This window comes from Lagenorhynchus albirostris, chromosome 15 (assembly GCF_949774975.1).
Source record: "Lagenorhynchus albirostris chromosome 15, mLagAlb1.1, whole genome shotgun sequence".
Lineage (NCBI taxonomy): Eukaryota > Metazoa > Chordata > Mammalia > Artiodactyla > Delphinidae > Lagenorhynchus > Lagenorhynchus albirostris.
Window position 1 is genome coordinate 61,244,941 of NC_083109.1, and position 24,384 is coordinate 61,269,324.

At 39.9% G+C, this 24,384-nt stretch overlaps 1 protein-coding gene across 6 annotated transcripts in view; it reads left to right on the forward strand.

Moving 5' to 3' along the window:
• Window positions 1-24,384, forward strand: part of MRTFB (myocardin related transcription factor B) — a 201,446-nt gene that overhangs the window by 110,772 nt on the left and 66,290 nt on the right. The window contains exon 1 of one of the 6 annotated variants that reach the window (XM_060124738.1): window positions 14,257-14,460. The exons of the other annotated variants lie outside the window; for them this stretch is intronic. Within the exon in view, the coding sequence (XP_059980721.1) occupies window positions 14,340-14,460 (121 nt within the window). The 5' untranslated portion in view covers window positions 14,257-14,339. Of the gene's footprint in view, window positions 1-14,256; window positions 14,461-24,384 lie in introns of those variants that run through there. 6 annotated transcript variants of the gene reach the window in all.

A 24,384-nucleotide genomic window follows, 5' to 3' on the forward strand; every position in this document is an offset into this window, starting at 1 on the left:
GTAGATTGGTTACATTTTCTGATCTTGGAAAAGTGTCCTTATGTAAGAGACGTCCTTTGTGGCTATATGCTCTAGGGATGCCCTCTAAGTGGGCTGCATGGGCCCTTCTGTTGTGCCGGGTCGAACAACTATGGGCATGATGGTAGGGCTGATTGGCCCCTGACCCAGTTGCTTGCTTGGCCCTGCCTTGTATGGAGGCTGCCAGGCACTGATGAGTGGGGCTGGGTCCTGGCATGGCTGGATGCACAGCCCGAGGAGTTCTGGTGCTGGTGGGCAGGTTTGGGTCACAGGGTGGCTGGCTGCAGGGCCTAGGCATCCTGGAGGTGGTGTCATCTGCTTGTGGGCAGTCCTGGGCCCAGGGCTAGTGCTGGCCCAATTTGGATATTCCTTCATCCTTGTAGATTCATTAATTTATATTTTGAGTGTGTGATATATTCACAAGGTTCTGAAAGTCAAAACTGTACCAAAAATGGGGCTTCCCTGGTGGCGCCTGCCGCTGCAGGGGACACAGGTTCATGCCCCGGTCCAGGAAGATCCCACATGCTGCGGAGCGGCTAGGCCCGTGAGCCATGGCCGCTGAGCCTGTGCGTCCGGAGCCTGTGCTCCGCAACGGGAGAGGCCACAACAGTGAGAGAGGCCCGCGTACTGCAAAAAAAAAAAAAACTGTACCAAAAATGATGTTCTCAGAAAAGTGTTGCTGCTTACATCTCCCTCCCATCCCATTTCCATCCCCTAATTCTTCCTCCCTGTTTCCCCACCCAAGGAAGGGGATTAATCTCATTAGTTTCTAGTTTACCCTTCCTTTCATTTTTTTCCTCCTGAAGCAGCTATAACTATACATTTTATTGTTTTCCCTTCTCCCTTATGCAAGAAGTAACATTGATACTGTTTTGTAGTTTGCTTTTTTTTTTTCCACTTAACATATTCTGCAGGTCTCCTGGTATCAGTTCATGGAGATCTTCCTTAGTCCTTTTTACAGCTGTGTAGTAGTCTGTGGTGTGGATGTACCATAGTTTATTCAACCATTCTCCTGTGTGTGGGCATTTAAGTTGTTTCCAGTATTTTGCAGTAACAAACAAATTGCTATAGTAAATAACTTTTGGCATATACCATTTTATAATGTTGGAGGTGTACCCTTCAGGTAACTTCCTACATGTGGAGTTGCTGAGTCAAAAGGTAAACGCATTTGTAGTTCTGTTAGGTATTGCTAAGCTCCTCTTTCGAGGGGATGTACCAGTTTGCACCCCAATCAGCAATGTGTGAGAAATAAACATTTCCCCCACAGCCACACCTACAGAATGTGTTGTCATACTTTTTTGCCATCTGATGTTCTGATATAACTTTAATTGCACTTCTCTAATTATGAGTAAGGTCGAACATCTTTTCATATGCATAAGGGCCATTTCAGAATCTTTTTTTGGAGAAGAGTGTGAATTATCTGTTCATTTCTCTGTCGGGTTTTTAAACTCTTTCATTTTTACAGAGTTATTTATGTATTAAGGAGATTAGCCCTTCCTCTTCAGTGTTTTTGTTCTGTTTTTAACGTGGCCAGAATTTATCAGTCTTTTCTTTTTATTGCATTTGGATACGGGGTCATAGAAAACTTTCCCCTATGTCCAAGGATCCCATCAGTATTTACTGACAGTACTCATGGTTTGATTTCTTTTTATTTTAACATTTTCATCCCTGATCTACTTCAAGTTTATTTTTATCTAATCAGACTCTTTCTTCCTCCCCTATGTGACACTTTTTTTTTTTTCTGTGTTTTCCTGGTTTGCCTTGGGTGTTTTTATTTTTTCCATATGAACTTAAGAATCACCTTGTCTAGCTCAATTAAAAACCTGTTGCTATTTTTATTGAAATTGCATTAAATGTGTAAATTAACTTAGAGACAACCAACATTTTAATAATGTGGTATTTTATCCTATTCATGAACAAGGATTATCTATGTGTTCAAGCCTACTTCTGTGTTTTTCAGGAGTTTTGTGCATTTCTTGTTAAGTTTACTCCTGAGTTTTTGTCTTTTTGCTGTTATTAATGGAGTTTTCTCTACTATTATGCTCTGTAACGGCTTGCTTGTGTATCTGAAGCCTGTTGATTTCTGTATGTGCTTGAATTTATCCTCCTTGAAAGTTTGCCAGGTTTCTTGAATCTGTACTTTATGTATTTCGTCAAATTTGGGGAGTTTTCAGGCATTATATTTGCAATTATGTTTTCTGCCTCATTCTCTCTGCCCTCCTGGAACGCGATATCCCAAGCGTCTCTAGGACTCTATTCTTTGCTTTTTTAATCTTTTTTCTCTGAGGCACATAGTTTATTTTCATTCTTTCATTTGTACTGATATAATGGTTTATGGATTTGCAATTTTCTCTGCTCACTGCTTTAAATATTTGCCACAGATTCTGATTATACCCCCCAAAACTATCTTTTTTAAAAAAATTCTTTCATTTCAGTTTGTATTTTTCCTCTTTTCTGTGAGTTAATAGAAGATGTTATTAATTTCCAGGTAGACAAAACTTTTTAGTTTTTTATTTTATTAATAATTTTTAGCATTATTACATTGATATCAGAGTGTTGTTTATAATATTTTTTGTTTTATGGAATTCACTGGAGTTTTCTTTGTGACCTAATATATGATTTTTTGAATAGTCCGTGTTTTTTGAGAAGGTATCTTCTCTGTCATCAGGGTGTGAAGTTCACTGTATAGCAATAAGATCTCCTTACTGATTATGCTGTTTTGGCCTTGTATATCCTTGCTTATTTTTTGTCTACTTCATCTGTCTTGTACTGAGCTTGGGAGATTAAAGTCTCCTGTTATTTGTGTGTTTTTGTCTATGTCACATTGCATCTCCTGTCTTTTTTGTTTTATAACAGTAATTATGTTGTTTTGTACATAGTCACAGCTGTTATAGCCTCATTGTTGGATCCGGCTTTTAGCATTAAAAGATGTCCTTTGTCATGTAAAATGTTTTTGTTTATTATTCTTTTTTGATGATTAGTATTCTATTGTATGGATACACCAAAATTTATTTATTCATTTACCTATGTATGGGTGGTCATTTGCAGTTTCTGGCTATTACAGATAAAGCTGCCAATAAAGTTCCATTGAAGAAACCATAGTTTCAAAAGCTAAGCGTATACCTACTATATGACGAAGCCTTTATTCAAAAGAAAGGAGTATAATTATATACACAAAGATTTATACAAAAATGTTCATGACAGAATTATTCATAGTAGCTCAGAACTGAAAAGTACCCAAATGTCCATCAACAGGTGAATGGATAATCAAAATATGGTCTCTCCATACAATGAATTATTGCTCAGTAATAGAAAGGAACTAACTACTGCTGTATGCAACAACATGGATGACTCTCAGAATCGTTATGCTTAGTGAAAGAACTCAAACACAAAAGACCACATACTGTATGATTTCATTTACTTGCAATTCTGGAAAAGGCAAACTACTCCATAATGATAGAGAGTAGATCAGTGATTACCTGAAGCTGGGTGTAGCAGAAGTATGTACTGCAAAGGGGCAAGAAGAAACTTTTGGGAATGATGAAAATGTTCTGTACCTCACATGGGACCATGGTTTCACAGGTGTGTACCTCCATCAAAACTCACCAAATTATACACCTTAAATGGGTGTATCTCATTGTCTTTATGCCTCAGTAATCTTGATTTTTAAATGCCTGTCAGATACAACCAAAAAAATATAACAGGTAGCTTTAGTTGTTAGTTTCCTGTAAGGAAGGTGCTTATCAACTAGCCTGGACTACTGAATGTAAGAATTTACTTAATTAAAGAAAAACATGACCATGTGAACCTGATTTAAACACTGAGATGGCTCTCATGGGAGACAAAAAGATGAATGAGATGCAGTTGCAGCTTTTGAAGACTGTAAGGTTTACTAAGATGGGGAAGGGATATCAGGAATATGAAGAGCATCCAGACACATTGAAAGAAAGCATAGTGAAGCAGTGAAAAGCATCCCCTCCCCCAGAGGAGTGCCCTCTGGGTCTTCCAACCAGAACTGTTTACGTGAAGATACTTGCTGTTCGTAAATACACTTGATTGTCAAGGATTAAGACCTATGTAATATTTTTTACTTTTCTAATGGAAAAAAAAATTGCTCAAACAACTTCTTTTTCAACCAGGGTTCTGTGAGAAAATTAATCCCTATACATGTGATTAGAGTGACTGTTTTCTTAATTATCCCAAGGATGACATAGCTAGTACCATTCTAGACACATAGGAGAGAAGTTAATTCATTTTATACAGTGGATACCTTTGGATATTAGGGCCTAATTCTCTCACAGAACCCACTGAGAAAAGCTAGTAGTCTGCATCCGTACTGCCTAGGTTACAAATCCATCTTCTACTCCTTAAAAGCTGTGTAGCTGGAAAGTTACTTAACCGCTCAGTACCCCAGTATAAAAAGGAGAGAGTAGTAGATAGAGTTATTGAGAATAGTGAACTGAGTGGGTGTATGTGAAGTGCTTAGCATCATGTATAAATAAAGCACTTCAGTACACAGTAAGTGACATATAAACGTTAGTACCAGCGTCGTCATCATCTTCATTATTATTCACAGAAGGCTGAGTCCTCCCATGACAGGTATCATGAGTGTTGAGGTCTGACTCTTCGGGGGTGTTGAGAGACATCCTGAAAAGCTTCTGAAAGAGATTGATACTGGAGCTACTTCTTGCTTGGGTACCATTTCCATGGGCAGAAATAGAGGATTTCAGGCAGAAGAAAAAACTTGAGCAAAGATAAGGAAAACTCAGAGTGTATCAGGAGGTAAAAGAAGCTTGATTTAGCTGAAGCATAGGCAACATGTCGGGGGTTAATAATGCTCCTCAGGAAGGTGGGAGACAAAGCATCAGTGGCTTTGAATGCCAAGATACGAAATGTGGGCGGAATTACACTGGTAGGGAGAGGCCTGGATGAATGTGGGTCGGTTGAGTGACATTCTGTTATTTACCCAGGCACCATTACTTGTGCAGGTGGTGTCCCAGGCACTGAGACTGTGAGGACGGGTGAGACAGCTTTGGTTTTATGGACCTACCTGAGGTCTAGGCTAAGCCCATTGCTTCCCTTTAAAACAAACAAACAAACAAACAAACATCTTTGTTTTTCCAGCAAAGCCTAACTTACAAAATTAGAGATGATTTCGTCCTGAGTAGAGCATATAATCTTAACATCAAGGGTATTTTAACTGCAGAAGGAAAACTCATTTAGGAATTGCCGTTTAGAAAGCAAGAAGCTCCTGAATGCAAAGTAGGGCACGTGTGTTTCTGTGTGCACTGGTGGGTGTTTAGGGTTGACAGTTGACGCCAGCGCAATCTCAGTGGGCACAAAGGATCCTCGCAGAGAAGGTTCATTCATTGACCACAATTTTGTAAGTAGGTGGGAGGGAACTACAGTCCTGTCTGGATTCCCCTCTGCAAGAAGAAAGATTGCTTTTTCCTCAAAGACAGTAGGTGGGATGGGAGTTGGAAGGTGGAGTGGAGTTTATGTGTGAAGACCTCAATATTCATAAATCTTAGGATCCCAAGTTACTTGCTGAGAAAGGTAAAAGGGTGGTTATGTAGCGTTGCCTTGAGGAAAATGGAGATGCTTTGGAACAGTGGCTCAGGTAATTCAAAGCAGAGTCAATAAGAGATAGAGGAAACATTTTGGAGCAGGGGTGAGGGCATGACATGATTTTATATTGAAATTGCATAGTCCTCTTGCCTCCTTAATTTCTCAAGCCACGCTTGGTGTTATCTCCACCTTTTGTCATGACTCCAAGATGGCAAAATAGGATCCCCAGTCGGATTAGATAAACGAAGGCAAATGCTTAATTCGCACCTCAGGAAAATGTTGTGGAGGGTGAGCAGCAGAGTAAATGGGTCCCCTCTCCCCATTTGAGTTATACAGTAAAGCAGTGGTTCACAAACTTAAGAAATGTACTGACCCTTTAAGAACAGTTAGGAGATGACTTAATGTTGACTAGTGTAATGTTGCGGAATTAGGTACAACTGTAAAAGAAGTATAAACTCCTTGTGCTTAGTAGCACTTACACAACTACAAAACAAGAACACTTTTGTATGTTATTTACAGAAATCTACAAAGCTAATGAAATTCAAATCGGTGTTAATTTCCTGTGACGCCTGCATTTCTGCATAAATGTGACTGCTGGACACCTGACCGTGGTGCTCACTGCTGTCACCTAGGCTCAAGCCTGTGCTGCCCCCTGCCACGGTGCCTCGCTTCTCCCACGGTGCTTCACTTCTCCCACCCGCTTCTCTGTTAAGACCGCTGCAGGCTGCTATCACTTTGCCTTCTCTAGGCCTGAATATGTCATCACCACAAGGTCCAGCTCTCTTTACTTTGCATTCTTATATGGCAACACTTGATTCTTTTTTCAAGGTTAACAAAATGAAAACACGAAATTTTTAAATTTTCCACAAAGAACTCATCCAAGAAGCCATCCTTGGATTCCTGAAAGTGTGTCCTCGGGTTTGTTCTACCCAGTTCTCAGAGCCCGTGGCTGACTACTTGGCTGTGATTAGTCACCTGGGGCGGTTTTTCTATTTCATTATTCCAGTTAAGTGAAAAAGTATCAGCAGGGTTCTCTGCGAGTATAAAAATTTCAGATTTAATCTAATACATGAAATCTCAAGTAGTAGAAAGACACCAGAAGGTGTTAAGTGCCAAACCAAAAAATGATGAACTTTATCTGCACCCTGCTGCAGCCTCAGAGGGTGGGGTTGGAAAACAGAATGCGTGTGGTGTGGTGGTTAGTGTGGTGGTCTGCACTTATGTCTGTGTGTATATGTCTTGCCGGAGAAACCGCAAGCCTAGCAGACAAGCAGCCATGGGGGAGACAGACAAAGGAGATCATTCCAGAAATGAGCCCCGACAGACTCCACCGTTTGGGGAGTGCCAGTTTTGCCTGTCCTAGGAATTTTATATGCATTTTTTCCTGATTTTTGTAATCACAGAAAACAGCTACTGCTGTTGTTATCGTTAATGCACTGCTGTAGATGAGGCAGCCATGACACAAAGATGTTGCCACTTTTCCAAGACCTCATAGCTCTCACAACCGAATTATGTTTAACCCTGAAGTTGTACTCCTTCCGCAAAACCATCCTGGCTCTAACCTTCATAAAATCCATCTGTGATCTTACATCCCCCTGAAATTAAATTACCAATTTTTCTTAAGTACATGCCTCTGAAAATCACATGTCAATTTAGTAAACAGGAAAAAAAAAAAAACCCACAGGCTTTTGCTTTTGGTGAAAAGAATGTTGGAGTGAGAAAACCAGGATTAAGGATATGTGTTCACCAGCAGAGCGACTTGAAAACGCATCATTTCGTAGCTGAGCTGCACTTTCTCTTTTAACAAAACAAATATCGATACGTGTTTCCCTCAGAGCTGCTGAGGGTCAGAAAGATCCTCAAGATCCTCCTAAATTTACTTGTGATCTAAAAACCATGATCACAGACGGTGAACATTTGTTCTTTTCTCATTGAGGGTTTCCTACATACAGTTCTTTCTTATTATCTTATTATTTTTTTCCTCAACAAAATAGGAAATACTGGCTTTCCCTCTTGTAAATTAAGCATTCTCAACAGGAATGAAAATTGGCTCTTGGGTATAGGCAAAGAAATCTTTTTAATGTATAATGTACAGATATACATAGAGTACATAAATACATATGGTAAATCTGTGATGCTAAAATTTCATGGAAAGTGATTTAAAAAATTATATTAAAAAGGGTCAGGAGCTGTGATGTAAAAAAGGTCGAGAAACACTATGGTAGCCAGTCTCCTTGTTACAGGCGCTGACCTCAGCATCAGGCTGGTCGTAACTGGGTGATGTGCCTTCCAGTCTTCGCTAGGACTCCATCCCCTTAACGTGTCACTCCTCCCATCTATGCTAAACCCTCAAAGCTGTAGTCATTTCATTCTCCCTTATAGTCCATAACTCAGAATTCAAGGAAGTCTGCTTTGAAGAAATATAATCTAAGGAAGGCTCTTGGTTGTAAATCTTCCAGCCAGTTGTCTGTGTTTATACATTTATAAGTAACTCTCAGGCTTAGAAGTAGAGAAAGGATTTGGATGACTTTCTCAAAGCTGATAAAGTGTATCCTCTCGTCTCTTGATTATCCGTACTAAAGATCTGGGGTTGGGGGGAGAAGACAAAGGACACCAGTAACTGAGATGCCGTCAGAATGCTGCGATTGAGTGGTGCCGTTGTCACGTGAGGACCCACCCGAGGAAGAGCTAGGAAACATGTCCTCTGCCTCACCCACTGCTTGCCCCGCCCCAGAGGAAGCTCTCTCCCCTCAGTGTAAGCAGAGGTTAATCAGCCAAGTGTTAATGGTCCAAATTCAGTCCTGAAAAACCTTGCCAGGGTTGCCGTTCACATCTTCAGAGAGGATAAGGCAAACACAGGAGGGAAGTGCCTCTGCATTCTAGGATGAAAGATTATGATAAGCACAGATCACAAACGCAACTATCAGGCTGTTTGGCCCTGTTGTAGTGTTCGGTTATGCTACAATACTTAGTTGCTCAAATCACTGATATTCTTTCAAAATCTTATCTTAGAAGTGTTAGAAAAATGTATCCCTCCTCATGAAACAGTCGTTTCCATAATCTCTTCATATCTGCAGTACTATTCAATATCCATGTATTTAAACAGTGGTAAAAATGAAGGACTTTTAAGATATGCTGTCTGATTTCACAGATAGCACTCTGTACTTGTCCTTGTTTACAAAAAATATTTTAAATTATCAATATTATCAAACTGGGCTTAATAATTATGAAATTATCGGAATTTACCATACCATTTAGTAATTGTCTAAAGATATATTTTATAGTGGCATTTGTAATGTTAAAAAGGAGAAAATTAAGGATCAAATATGTATTTTACTGAAAATATGACACCCTTAGGAAAAAAATTTAGGTGTAACCTGGACTGAAATTTTTCTCCCTCAATGCGTCCAATCTGACTGACTATGACTCCATAAATGATGTAATACTGTGCTCAGACTGTGTGAAGGAAGCCCCAAAGTGCCGGCATCTTCTTCAGTTGCTGAAGATGGTGCTGAAGCACAGCACCATCACAATGATAGTCTTTCTTGTCAGCAGTTTTGTAGACGTATATTGACTCTGCTAGGTTTTTGTGTAGTTCCCTTGAGCCATGTTTGTTTCTGTTCTGATTCCCTGAGGACTCTCTTGGAATGTTCACCTGAGGGCCTGTTCCAAAGCACCCAGAGGTGGAAGGCAAAAAGAAAAGGGCATCTTCCTCAACCCCAAGGTCCAGAATGCTGCAGGAGAAGTACAAACAGTACTTAGTATTTAGCAGTCTCTTTGCATTCTGTTACTAATTATTTTATTTATTACTTTTATTTTATTCATTATTTTGGAATATTTTTACGTTGGCGGAACATTGCCCAGTTGGTAACATCCTCAGGTTTTTCCTTACTGAAGCACAGCACCATCACAATGATAGTCTTTCTTGTCAGCAGTTTTGTAGACGTATATTGACTCTGCTAGGTTTTTGTGTAGTTCCCTTGAGCCATGTTTGTTTCTGTTCTGATTCCCTGAGGCCTCTCTTGGATTGTTCCTAGTCTCCAAGCCATACAGTTTTTCTCACGCTTATTAAATATCTATGCTTGGGGTAGTGGGAAAATTGACTTGATTTATGGTACTCTCTTTCATACTAAAACAGCTCTTTTGAGTGTAGACACAAACACTGTGGAAGCATATTTATCAGAGCCAAAGTGAATTTAATCACCTATCATTTGACGTTAAACGCCACTCGTGACAATAGAGCCAAGTGCCACTGAAGATGATGTGGCACATAAGGAACAAGGGCAGACCTACCGGAAAGCAGTTCACATGATAACCATGGGCTTCTCCTACCAGGAGAGAAGGCAGGTCTCCTTCCTCCCTCCAGCCCTAATTCAATCCAAGAGACATTATATGGGGCTGAGCAAGGCAGCTGCCCCGTGGGAGTGGGGGGCAGCGGTCCAGTGCCACGCTTCAGAGCCAGTGGGTGAGCAGACATCTGCCTTGGGTTTGGCCACAGCAGTGACAGTAATGGGGTGGACGGGGTATCCATGAGTGGGGTGGCAGAGACCATGGGACAAGATTCTCACTATAGGAGGAGGAGTTTACAAATATAGAAAAGAAAGAAACTGAGAATGACCCTGTGGGGTTGGACTGGAATTGGAGGCATTGGGGTGAACTCATGGTTTTCAATATACATAAATACAGATGTACATACTTAAATACAGGTCTGTATTTACATCTGTTAATAGAGACGTAAATATGTTTGTGTTTACACACACAGAGACATAAACTCACACATATTTCCTACCTCTGACTACAGAAGAGGCCTGGGAACAGTGACACCCAAGTAGCATTGAGCACACCTAGCTTGGTTTCTCAACAGAGCAGGAAAAGTAAAAGGCGAGCCTGGAACATCTCATGCCGAAAAGTAATAAGCAAGTGCTCAAAGTGCTCAGAACAGTAAGACGCTGAAGCCGGCTCAAAGGGATTCCCACTGGCCAAACCTGGAATTATTTGAATTATTTTTGAGCATCAAAATAAATAATGATAGGAACATGTTATAACCCATTGAAAGAAGTAGGAGTCGTGAGTCCATGCTGATATAAACAGATAACATAAACTGAATAAAGAGAATTTTTTCTTACAGTAGGATGTGCCACTAATAAATGTAGAAGGAATGATAGAATTTTCAAAATCATCATTTGGAGTCATTCTAGTAATAAATAGCTCAGCCCCATGAAATAATTAATTACAAAGAGAAAAATTAACTTTGTAGTGAAGAAACCTGGCCAATACCATTTTAATAAATTAAACATCATCAGCTATGAGACAAATTGAATTTGTGCACTACCTGATGGGATGCAAAGAACACATTACATTGCTTCTGTGGTATTCCTGCCAAAAATATTCCTGCCACGACTGGTATGTAATCATGAAGACACATCAAACGAACTCAAACTGAGAGTAATTCTACCGAGTAATGAGCCTGTAATCTTCAAAAGTCAAGGAAAGAAATATCAGGAAAGACTGAGGAACTAACTGTTCAAGATGGAAGAAAACTAAAGAGACTTGAAAACTCAGTGCCATATGTGATTCTGGTTTGGGTCCTTCTGCTATAAAGGATGTTGTCGGGACAACTGGTAGAACTTGAATGGAGTCTGTGGATTAGGTGGCAATGATATATCAGTGTTAATTTCATGGTATTGATGGTCATATTGCGGTTATGTGGGAGAATAGCCTTGTTTGTAGGAATTATAAACCAGAGCACTTAGGGTAAAGAGGTGTCGTGTCAGAGCCTTCTCGCAGATGGTTCAGGGGAAAAAGGCTTTTTGAATTTGAAATTATTTCAAAAATTTTAAAATAGCAAAATAAATGTTCTTTTAGGCATATTCATCACTAGAGAAATTATTATTCCCTTTCAAAACTACAAAGGCAAGACTTTTCATACAAATCTATAGCCAGAAAATGTTTCCTTATTGAGATCTTTTATATTTATTAGAAACAAAAATAATAAGACTACAGAGGATCCTTAAAAGAGAATTGTATTACTTTTTAACATACTAAACACACATACACATGGCCAATAAAGAATTTTTAAATGGATGGTGTAGCTCTGGATTTACTTAGGTTTCTAAACTTATGGCCAAAAAATTGGGTACAATTTTATAAACAACATCCTGAAAAGGAGAATGTTGGGGTTTATTGTTTTTATTGTTCTTTTTGCAAAGCAATTAAAAATGTAGGCTCTGGAACCAAGCTGCCTGTTTGGAATCCTGGCCACCACTTATGAGATATGTGATCTCTGACAAAATATTTGATTTTCCTGTGCCTCAGTTTTCTCATCTGTAAATTAGGATAACAACACTGAACTCACAGGTCTGTCAACAGAATAAATGAGATAATATATGAAGAGCACTTAGACGGTGTTGTGCACTACAACTTTGTTCAGAGCACTAAACAAAGTTGGCTGCTATTGTTATTATTTCAGGAAAAGTAAATTGCTTTCATAAAAGCACTCTAGTATGATTATGTTGCCTTCCTTCTCCCTCATCAGGAGTAGAATTACGTGAAGGCAATGAAAGTCATGGTCTCTGCTCTTAAACCTGTCCCAAGATCAAACTAAAGCGTGGAAATGGAGCATGTTTTAGAAGACAGCAGGCATTGCAATGCCATAGAAAAAAGATGTAGGCTTTGGAGAACTAAGATGTTGTTTGAATTCCAGATCTGCTGCTTACAAGCTCTGTAACTTTGGTCTTGGTCTGTAAAATGTCTAGAATGTACAAATAATCATAGTGATCACAAAGGGCTATTAGGGGTTAAGTGAGATAAACTTGGTAAAACTTTCGGCACACCGACCCAAAGAATGTCCACAGAAAATGATGGGGTTTTTTCTTACTCCTTTAAAGGTGTAGGAACAGTTAATTTAGAAGAATGGAGGCCTTAGGATCAGAAGTAGTAGCAGAGCATTTGAGGGCATTTTTTGAGAAGTGTGTTAAGGTCGTCGCAGTTTGTTCCTGCAGGGGTTTAGACTACCAACGATGGACTTAAATTGCCTCAGAAGGAATTTCAGTTGACAAGAAGCATGTTATGTGTTGTGTAATCCCATTCTTGAGAGATGCTGGAGAAGGATAGATAACTATCTTTCTAGAACAGCACAGATTTAGTGCACACCGGCCTTGGAAGCAGGGACAAAGGAAAGAATCTTCATCTAGTCCCCATCTCTGTTATATGTTGAAGAGAATATTGATTTTTCTGGCTGTAAAAATGTAAGCCTTTCTTTATCCCACAAAAGGATCATGTCACATGCACATTCAAAGTGTATGCGTGTATTTTCTTTTAAAGAGAAAATGTACTTCCTTTAAAGAACACATAGCTGTTCATCTAAAAATTAGTGACTCTTGGTCACTGACCTAGGACTTCTTTAGAACTCTGAGTAATTATCAAAAGAAGAGCTCTGAGTATTATCTTCTGCTTTCATTCATTCACTTAGTCATGCAACAAGTATTTGTTGAGAACTCCCTAATATTCCAGGCACTCTGTTAGATGTTGATTATTTAAAAAGTGAACAAAGCGAAAGCAAATCTCTCATGGAGGGAGGATTCAGTCTCCTGTGCTTACAACCTCTAATGGGTTTTATGGGACCTCTTTGCAAAGGAGCATACTTCAAACCATGAAAATCAGATTCTTTTGGCTACAGCGGTAGACAGATAGATGTTTGGTGTGTAGGAAAGCAGGCATTTCCACTTTGCCTGGAGTTGCCTTACCTGCACATTTCCTTCAGGCAGCGTCCCTGTGCCTAGTGGGCAGCCAGGTGACCTGGGGAAACGGTGCCCGTTGATAGCTCACGTGAAATTAAACTTGGCTGCTTGCTGGTGGAACCTGTTATGAACTAGAAGCTCTCAGTGTCTGCCTTTAATACAGGGGAGGAGATTTTCTTCCTTAGCACAATCATGGCGATGTTAACTCTCTCGGCCGACTAGTGGCACAAAGGAAAACTGCCGCCCGGGTCTGCATTGGCGAAGGCAGAGAGCTGCAGTTACGGTCATTCCCTGTGACAGAGAGAACCGGCTGTGGCTGGGAGAGCCGGCAACGGCAAAAAGCACACCACGAAAGCAGTGTGGTGGTGACATGCTTCTGTTTTTATCCAGATATGCTAGTAACATGTTTATTCAGTGTGGTGCCTCTGCTGAGATAAGACCCTCTTCCTTCGGGTGCTTTAGACCGCCGTTTGTTTAGCTGGAGAACTTAATGAGTAATGGATGTGCTTGGCTGGCTGATAGAAAGTATTTCCACAGCCTGTGGCTGTGTTTATAGAGAGCCGGAGAGAGACCACAGGCAGCAATTTGTCTTCTTAGGTATCAGCAAAGTCTTGTCTTTTAACAACTAGAGGATTTATTTTTAACTGCTTGAGTCAGTGTTTGTCAGATGACGCGGACCATCAAACTGCAGATTGAAGTCCCCAGTGCGGGGGAAGCTGGGCTGGCTGGGAAAAGGGGTGGGATTTCAGCATCATCGTGCTTCCGTGCCTCTGCCTCCCAACGTGGGAGAGAGTTTCGGGCTTCCAGCAGCAGGAGTCGATTCGCAGGTCCAGCTGGCAACTAAAGGGTAACGGCTCCTTCAGCTGCTTGAAGACATAATTGCCCAGTGATCGGGGTATTGTGAGGAGCCACCCAGGACCCCGGGACCAGAGGATTCCGAGCGCTGGCCTCTGCTGTTTGGCAGACTGAGTTTTTCTCTTGCTTGATGCTGCCTGTCTCCAGAAGCCTCTCACCATGATCGATAGCTCCAAGAAGCAGCAACAGGGCTTCCCGGAGATTTTAGCTGCTGGCGATTTCGAGCCACTAAAAGAAAAGGAATGCCTTGAAGGGAGCAACCAGAAAAGTCTCAAGGAAGGTCAGTCTGTCTGTGGACAGGGGCAGAACTGCCAAATTCATACTCTCATCAACCAGGCTGAGCGTGTGTGTCTGCTTCCCATGCCGTGTGTCTGCTCTCTCTCCACTCACGTACCTTACACGCTCTAAGTTCTTTGAAATGAAAGCTTAATGCTGTTCTTGGTAGCCCTTTCTGAGGATTCATTCACTGATAGGACTCCAGGGAGGTGGCAGTAACTGATAGAGTAAGGGGACTTACGAAGCCAGTCCTCATTTCGGTGAAATCCTGTCAGGTTCGTTCTGTCGATTTTCTCATGTCCTCTAATTTTTTTGCTTCCCCCCACCTCACTTTAGGAGAGGCCATTTCCTTTTCAGTGTTATGCAGAACCCTGCTTCTTTTACATTGAGGAACACGTAGTTCCAGGGAAATGATTTCTTTTTCCAATTAACATGTTTATGGTTTTTATTGTTTAAAAGCAGGAAGGTAGCTAGCTCTTTCTTAATTGTATCCTTAAATGATTGGTTTAATTGGTTATAATGCACATTGCACCATCATTTTGTTTTGTTTTTTAGGCACATTGCGTAGTTTTGTCGTTTTTTAACAAAGCAAAGAGTAAGCTTAAGAATGCTGTCAGTGATTGTTAGTGGCCACCACGCAGGTACCTCCCTGACTGATTTAAGAAAAATGTCCAAAGTTCTGGGCACTGCTGTCCTGTGTCCTGGTACACTGAAGTGTGGCAAGACCAGTGCCCAGTGTGCTTTACTACAGCAGCTGGAGACCAGGGACCATGGAGTAAGAAATTCAGAATCTTCAGAGAATAAGTTTTTTCTGAATTTGAGATATGAAAGTCACCCCTCTCGATGCTTGTTTAATTTGAAATTTGATTTTCTAGTGTTCTTTGGGAGGAAAACTCCCCACAATAACCATCAGCTGCCCCCTCACCTCTCCACCGGCTCTTCCTCGTCTTCTGGAGACCCAGACAGTAAATATAGTTGTCTGCCCAAGCAGCAGTCTGGGCTTCTTCCAAAATGATATTCCTTCTTTTCTTTTTCATACATTTAGAAAAGGAGAATGTGGTGACGGATTGTTGCATATTTAAACAATAAGAAGAAGGAACGATAGTTGTTTTCTTATTGGAGTTGAACTGCTTTTGGGTACTGGTTGAAACAAACATGTAGATGGAAACAAAGGACACACAATTAAGTATCGATAGCTGCTGCCAGGAACCAGACAGCGGGGTTGCCCCCGCTTGTGCGCTGCAGGTCTTCTTGTAGACTCTCGTAAAATCAACACCGGTAGAGCTTCTAGGGCACGTTCTAGAGACTCACTGAGGAGAACTTAATTTTTTTAAATCGGTAACTTAAAAAGGGGATTATCTATGTATCATTTAAGTCAAGTTCTAGTGTTAAGCTCCTATTAACATCATAAATTTTTAACAATTTTTACGCTACTTGAAAAACCGGGAAAAGTGGAGGAAAATGCAATTGGAGAAATAAAAAGATGTTACAACAACAGTATGATAAGGAGTGTAGAGAGCAAGAATTAAAAATATAAAAACAGGGTAGGAGAATTATCAACAGGAACAGCAAAACTGCCTTGAGATGATTACGTAATGTATCGATTCTTTCCCTAACAGTTGTGACCATGCTTTGAATTTATACATGTGCTGTAGTATAATGTCACAAAGCAAGAGCATGGACTCTGAAGTGAGATATACTTGGGATCAAATCCCATTTTCTAGCTCTGTGACCCTAGACAAGTTCACTGCTCTGAGCCTTAATTTCCTCCTTTGTACAATGAAGATAAACAATACCTACTTCATAGTGTCTTTATGAGATACCCAGTTTCATGCCAGTTTGCCACCCCTCTTCTAATTTTTTTAACCCTTTGTTACTTTTCCTTTCTATTTAAAATTTAATTTTTAAAATCTTGTGTATATTGGCAAAGTAGAGAAGTACTTACATATCTTACTGTCATGTAAATTCATCATTATAAAGAGGTGTACAGGGAGAGAACTTTCATATTTTTAAACACTCCACAGAAATGACTGGATGATAAAATTCATCTACCTCACCACAGTTGCACTGAACTAGGCTTCGCTTTCTATCTCAACAGACTGTATGTCTACTTATGTTTTGCTAGCGATAGGGCTGAGGGGGAAAAAAAAAGAGAGATATCAAAGGTGATCTGTACCTCAAAGGTAGTGACACCGAAAGAGGATTAGACCTGAGTTTAATTAGAACAGAAAAAATAGGAGAAATTTTGCAGAAAGCTACTTTTTTTCCTTGGTGTCCTCCGAAAATGACTACGTTCCTTTGCAGGGTTGAACTCCTGGAATTCAGTGTGTCACAGTCACTGCCTGCAGATGAGCACCAGCGGTGACCTTATCAGACTCTTGGGACAGGCCACTGCTGAGCTTCTTCTGCTGCTAGGTCCTGGGTCATATGTCAGTTTTATTAATCTGTGAAAGCTTATTGATACGGCAGCAATGTTCAAACACTAAAATGCCCCAGAGTCTAATTAGATCCTATGCTGTCTTGTCAAAAGACAAATTTCTGACTATTTAGTCATATCTGTGGTTTATGCCTCGTGTTAAGGGATACTAATTTAAAATACTACCTTTCACATAAATAATATTTGATGTTCCACTCATTTGTGGCAGTGTCTGAATCAAAAGTTTTCAGGTAATGAGGGAAGAATAGATTTTGGTCCATTCCATTCTAATCGTAGCGACACAGCCAGGTCTCTGGCGTTCGTGATGGTGTCTGCTGCGAGGGGTGGGAGGTCGACCTCTGCTTCTCAAGTAGTTGCTCTCGTTCTTGCTTATTTGGGGACATTTTAGAATTCCTGTTATTGTTGACAGTGCTAATTAGCTGAAATTATTATTAGGGGGAAAAACAGATTTTGTAAGCAGATAATCATAGGTTTCAAAGTTTATGTGACACCTTAGCAAGAAAATTTAGTAATACCTGTTGAAAGTTTAAGGGAAAAATGTTCCAAGTGTCAACCGCCTGTGAATAGTTGTCACCACATACCAGAGAATTCTTTGGATAATAAAGCATATCTCCTCGCAGTTTTGTTAATGCTTATATAAACTTTTTGATAAATACCAACCCACATATATAGTTGGAGAATTTAATTATTTTCTGCTTCAGGTGAGAAATGGCAACAAATGTCATGAATTCTGATCAACTTCAAAATAGAACATTTTCCTTAGACTGGTTTCTTTTGTCAAAGCAGCAGTAGGGAATCTCACCTTTTGACTTATCCACAAAAGGTTTAGAACATTTTTTAATAGGGCTCATCACAGATGAGATTTAATTTTAATTTCTCGTTCTAACAACTAAAGGATATTACACATCACTGACTTGACAACTTACAAATTAATAATCATGAAACTTGAGGGGAAAAATCAAATAAATTGAGATGTTTAATTCAGATAAGTGGTTTAATATGAAGCGTTACTGAGATAATGAATCATAATGCCAGTGCTACCAGCTAGTTATATCCCGTATTTATCCAAGACAAAATGGTAGCAAATCAATTTAAAGAGGAAAAATTGATGTTCGATATACGGAGCTCTCTGATGGTGAAAATGAAACACCAAAGAAAGAAAACTGGCTTGTGTATTAATTACTTTGACTAAACTACCTGCTCTAACAAACAACCTCCAAACTCAGTGTTTTAACCAATCAAAGCGCATTTCTTGCTCAAAACATAGTCCCAGGTGGGTTGGGCAGCTATCCTAGTCAGCGGTCCTCTAAGAAATGACTCGGGGATCTGGGCTCCTTTTATTGTGTGGCTCAGCTGTGGCTGGTGGGGAGAAGAGCTACTGCTTTGGGGAACCACATTCCCAATTCTGTCGTAGACTGGCTAATAACAGTTGTGATAAAGCATGTGAAAGTTTGTGGCAGACTGCATCATAGACAGCGGAGTGGGTTAATGGGGTGCGCTGGGACATGGCTATAGGAGATCTATGTATGGAAAAAATGCACATTTGTCTGAGATATTCTGAGCAGTTCAACCTAGGGAAAATAGACTAAATAAATACCTTTATTAAAGCACCAAAACTTTTCTAAGTGACAAATTATCTCATACATACTCTACCTGCACTGTCCATTAGCCTCATATGGCTGTTCAGATTTACATTTAAAATCATTAAAAATGAAGTAAAATTTTTAAAAATTTACCTCCTCAGCCACATTCTCCACATTTCAGTTACTCAGACGCCACACCTGGTTAGTGGCTTCTGTATAGAACCATGCAGATTATAAACCATTTCCATCACTGCTGGACATTCTCTTGGAAAGCTGCTCACCCCAGCTTTGCAGGTCCAGAGTCTCTTAAAACCCAGTCCCTGTGCCACTTCTTAAAGAAAGTCACCTGATCCTATCAGCTAAAAATAATTACTTCTCTATCATATACTCCCAGTAACTTGCTCTGCATCTTTTTATGGCATGTCACCTTTTGCTACTGTAGTATGTGTCTGTACTATCTTCACTATTAGACCATAATATTTCTTGGAGATACTGTCATTGTTTGGATGATTTTTATACCTCACTCCCAGTGCCCTGCATCTCAAAGATACATTACTATTATGCAATAAGTTTTTGAAGAATATTATACCCCTCTCTGCCTTCTTAAACAATATAGTTTGAACTGTTACCTTCAGATATAATTTAAAATTCAATTATAAATTAATGGCTAACCCAAAATGTAATGCATTGGTGCCTTAAGTCATTGTTGAGGTGTATAAAACTGTTTGCCCATGCACAGAATGATCCCTAGATCATTACTGGATTACTAGAATCATTGTTTATTATTTGATTTTTGTCATCTGCCACGTTCGGCTGCTTTTCGCTTTTCTGACCTGCTGCTTCTAATCTTCCAAGTAAGCAACAAGTAAACAAAATGTAATAGTGGAATCCTGATTGTGTTGTTGATTGAATTAAAATGTATTGAGTCATACTGGGAGAAGCAGACAAATAAGCAGTTAAAATAGAGAATGCTACCGAGCCTTCTTCTGTAAGTAAAGCACGTGAACTTTGCAGCATCTATTTTTATTTCTTTAGGAATTTCTTCTTTCTTTGTTTTCTGCCAGTGTTCTACATAACTGAAAGTGTTGTACAAGTGAGGCATTGCTAAATTAATGGGTCTTTTAAAAATAAATTTGAAGTGTACGATACGGTCCTTAAAATAAATTCAAACAACATACAGGTATGAAGGAAAAAGTAGAAGATTCTTTTTCCCGGATGTAATTCAGTGTCTTTTAAAAATGGGTATATGCTGCCTTTGAGATGAAATTATGTAATTTAACTTTTTATTGGAAATCATTTTATTTGGCAGAAGTTTGAGTGCTTCTCCACAGCGTCGTTCTAGAGGTTGTAAACCTCTATAAGCAATGGCCTGCAAAGTGGGAAACTGAATGATCATTTAGAAGTTAAAATACACACACACATAAAAGACATAGCAGAAGAAACCTCTATCTGCTTTAGTCCAAATGAGTGAGGATCACAGACTGAGCGCCAGGCGTCTCTCTTGTGCTTCAGACCTGCACGGTCATCTACATCCCTGACGGCTCCAGTAGGCCCCTTACTTCTTCCCATGAAACACATTCCTCCAGGGCTTCCTGTCTCTCCGTCAGTGGCACCTCCGTCTCCCCATTAGCTCACGGCAGGAACCCAAAATGGGAGTGATCCCTGATACCTTCCTTGACCTTCTCCTCATAGCCTGTCACCAAATCTGGTTATCGAATCTGTCAATTCTACCTCAAAAATATTTCATTTCTCAACAGCACTGTTTCACCACAGCCCCGCCCTTATCCAGGTCCCCTTCCTCAAATAGAATCTCAACAGGAATCTTTACTCAAGTAGAGATAGAGCTGCCCAGCTGATCTCCGCCTACATTCTGGCCGCCTTCAGCAAGTGAGGCCCTGCCTCTGTGCCACTTCTCTCTCTCTCCACAGCTGTTCTCTCCCAGAACGCCTCTCCTGCCCACCCATCCCCACCCCATCCCCACCCGATTGGCCTGAACAACTGCAGCTCATCCTTTGATCTGCATCATCATGCACAGTTGCTCTGACATTAGGATTGCACACAAGTTGTGTCCCAAGTTCACTGTTCTCCTTGTGTTTTTGTGGGCAAATTGGCACATGTGTGTGTAGGTATACATATATAACGTTGAACAACGTGGGAGTTAAGGGCGCCAGCCTCCCACCCCCCTGCCATGTGCAGTCAAAAATCTGAGTACTGTTCTCTCTGCCTCAGAAACAAAGGAATTGACAGATGACTCAACCAAGGGCAGGAAACCAAAACGGTTTGGGTAAAATCAGGACTCAGACCCTAATTCTTTTGATTCCACATATCGTGATCTCTAATCAAACACGAACTTTTCCCCCACTTAGTTAAAGATGTGTAAAATGAAAATACAGGTACTGTATTTATTGAAAAAAAAGTCCACGTGTAAGTGGACCTGTGCAGTTCAAAGCCATGTTGTTCAAGAGTCAACTCTGTGTGTGTGTGTGTGTGTGTGTGTGTGTGTATGTCCCATTCCTGAATCCACAAAATGGGAAGAAAAACCAGGATATTGAGCCAGGATCAAATGACCTCAAGAGAGTAGCATGTGCTTATTATTCTGGGAAAAACTGGAGGTAAATAATATTCCACTATTTTCCTGTTTCATTGTTAATTGTCTTTTTATTCAGAAAAGCTGCCTTAGGAAGTTACCCTAAGGCATTTCAGAATCTTTTATACAACGTACATTTTCCCAATTTAGAGGGATTAGGAAAGAGCTTTAAGCTGTCAGCACAACACACATATATGGGATCTAAAAAAAACGGTACTGATGAACCTAGTGGCAGGGCAGGAATAAAGACACAGTTGTAGAGAACAGACTTGAGGACACAGTGGGGAAGGGGAAGCTGGGATGAAGTCAGAGAGTGGCATGGACATATATACATTACCAAATGTAAAACTGATAGCTAGTGGGAAGCAGCTGCATAGCACAGGAAGATCAGCTCAATGCTTTGTGACCACCTAGAGGGATAGGATAGGGAGGGTGGGAGGGAGACACAAGAGGGAGGGGATATGGGGATATATGTATACGTATAGCTGATTCACTTTGTTATACAGCAGAAACTAACACAACACTGTAAAGCAATTATACTCCAATAAAGATTTAAAAAAAAAAGTGTCAGCACCTCTGCCTATGCCTGCACACTGAAATTCTAATGCAGCAGTGAAACATAGACTTTTTGATTACCCCCCAAATAAGAAAAATAAACATTATCTTCTTTTGGAAACATGGAGGGTTAAGAAATCTAGCCATTCAGGTATAGAACCAGCATGGTCCTACAGATTAAAAATTAATTGTCTGAAAAAACAAATCAAGTTTTTTTTAAACCTCTTTACATTGCTGGTGATCAGGCAATTAAGTGGATGATTTTACTTTTGCAGTGCCTATTATTTGTGTTATACTTCAATTTATTCCACTGTGTAATTTATTTCCACTGCGTTTTAACCAAGTGAGATTTTTTTAGATGCACATAGGTATGTATAATATCTTTCTGTATGTCTGCCACAGGCTAACGTTGTCCCTGCCATTCTGTACCAGGTCCCCTGGCTTGATATCACGTTGTCATACCATGAGAAGCATACTTAATTCATTCCAACTTTTGACAAAAAGGAGAGGGGAATTTGTGTGAAGGTATGATCAGTTTAAAGAAACATGGCCCATTTTTAGCAGCCTGTTTCCATGGAAACAGAAGCAGCAGCCAACCAGAGAGTTATCAAAGTACCTGTAAATTTCCAAGGGCTGAGTGTTGAAAACATTGTCTTCCTGACCTCATGGTGCAGATTAATGCAGGAAACCTACAGTGCATTAGCCTGGACTGCTAGCATTTTTAGTTTTTACTTCATTTTTGCTCTTTAATTCCTAATAGAGGGTGAATGCTGCATTCTTGACTGTGACCTCCCTACCAGCAAGGGACAGTGGTTTAGAATTCCACAGTTTGTATCACCTGCCTCTTCCCCCACACCCCTCACCCCAGTGGACGTCAAAGGATGCAGTAGACTTTCTGATATTGGATGAAAGGCAGTATTTCCTAGGTAGTCTAAGACCTAACTTTCAAACACTGATTTGCACAGTTTTTTTTAAATTAACTTAATGTTGTCTCTCCTTTTCCTAAATGGAAAATAATCATAATATAAAAATTCCTGATCAGAACGCCCTTTGCGCTCGGTGGTATCAGAGGTTTAGATTTATGTGCATACTGTGTTAACTCTGCTTTTGCTTCAGACAGGAGTGTTGACGGGAGTTTGCTTAATGAGCGCAGATAGCATGGCTCTTATAGGACACACCACCATTTTATTTTTGGCCTCTTTGCATTTCATTATTTTAAATTACTTGAAGAAGAACCTTATTTTATAATTGGCAAATCAGACCCCTGAAAATACAACCAAAAGTCTGTAATCTTCGGTTGCTACTTTTTATGATCTATGAGAGTGCTTAAGTGTTTGTACGCTTCTCTAATGCAGCCTAAATTTCACATTAACTGTAAATGGAGATGAAAATAAATTACTGTCTACCAGTCTTTCATGCTCTTCTTTACTCCTTTGCCCTTAGTGTTCCCTTTTTCAGTCTTCTTTTACCCTTCAAAACAATATAATTAGATTTTGTCTTCTGTTCTACCACCAACATCAATTCAGAAATATCTGAAGCCTCAAATTCATACAACTAAGCAAGACAAGTGTTGGTTCTGTCCCATGATAATCACTTGCCCATACAAAATCTTCTTGGTGATTTATTCTTAAACTTGGCTAGAATTCTTTTTCCTTAGAAAATAGTAACTCAGTTATATACTTGTAAGTATACCGTACAAAATTAAGTAAAACATGTTTATTAAAACTTCTATATGGTGAGCATTGTAGAAGGTGCTAGAGTATAAGGATGAGATTTAGAAGGGGAATTAGAGGCCCCCCAAAAACCAACAAAACCTAGAATTTGGTGTGACAGGAAATATAATATATAGCTGTTACTGTAGTTATCAAATCCTTAAAAGATGAAGTAACCGTTGGTGGTTAACGGAATTATGATGGTGAGGGGGGCTAGCTAGCGATGGGTGGGAAATAAGAAATTTGATTCTTGAGTAATTAGTGTCTTAAAGTCAGTTGCTCTGCCAACTGTTCCATTTTTCCTATTGAGGTAAAATTCACACAACATAAAATTAACCATTTTAAGTGAACGATTCAGGGGCATTTAATGTATTCACAGTGTTGTGCAAGTACACCTCTGTCTAGTTCCAGGACATTTTCATCAGCCCAAGAAAAAACCCTGTAGCCATTAAGCAGTGACTTCCCCCCAGTTCCAGGTAGCCACCAATCTGAGCTCTGTCTCTGTGTATTTACCAATTCTGGATATTTCACATCTATGGAATCATATATATGATGTTTTGCCATCTGGCGTCTTTTACTTAGCGTAATGTTTTTCAAGTTCATCCATGTTGTGGCTTATATAGTACTTGATTTCTTTTTATGGCTGAATAATATTCCACTGTATGGATGGACCAGGATTTGTTTATTCATCTCTTGATGACATTTGGACTGTTCCCACCTTTTGGCTGTTGTGAATAGTGCTGCTGTGAACATGGGTGTACATGTGTGTGTTTGAGTACCTGTTTTAACTTCTTTTCAGTTCACCTAGAAGTGGAATTGCTGGCCTGCAACTGTTCTTAACTAAAATTGTATATAATGAGCTTGAGAAAGAACTGCGAAATGTTCTAATTTTGTATCTTGTGGTCTTTTTCTCTGATGAAATGATATCGTTCACAGCCAGTGAGTGACTCGCCATTTCCTAACTGACTTCTCTCCCCCAAGCTGTTGCCATTATTAGTTGGAGCATGTCAAGACAAAATAACCATGTTTCTCTTTTCAACTTGTTCTTCGCAGT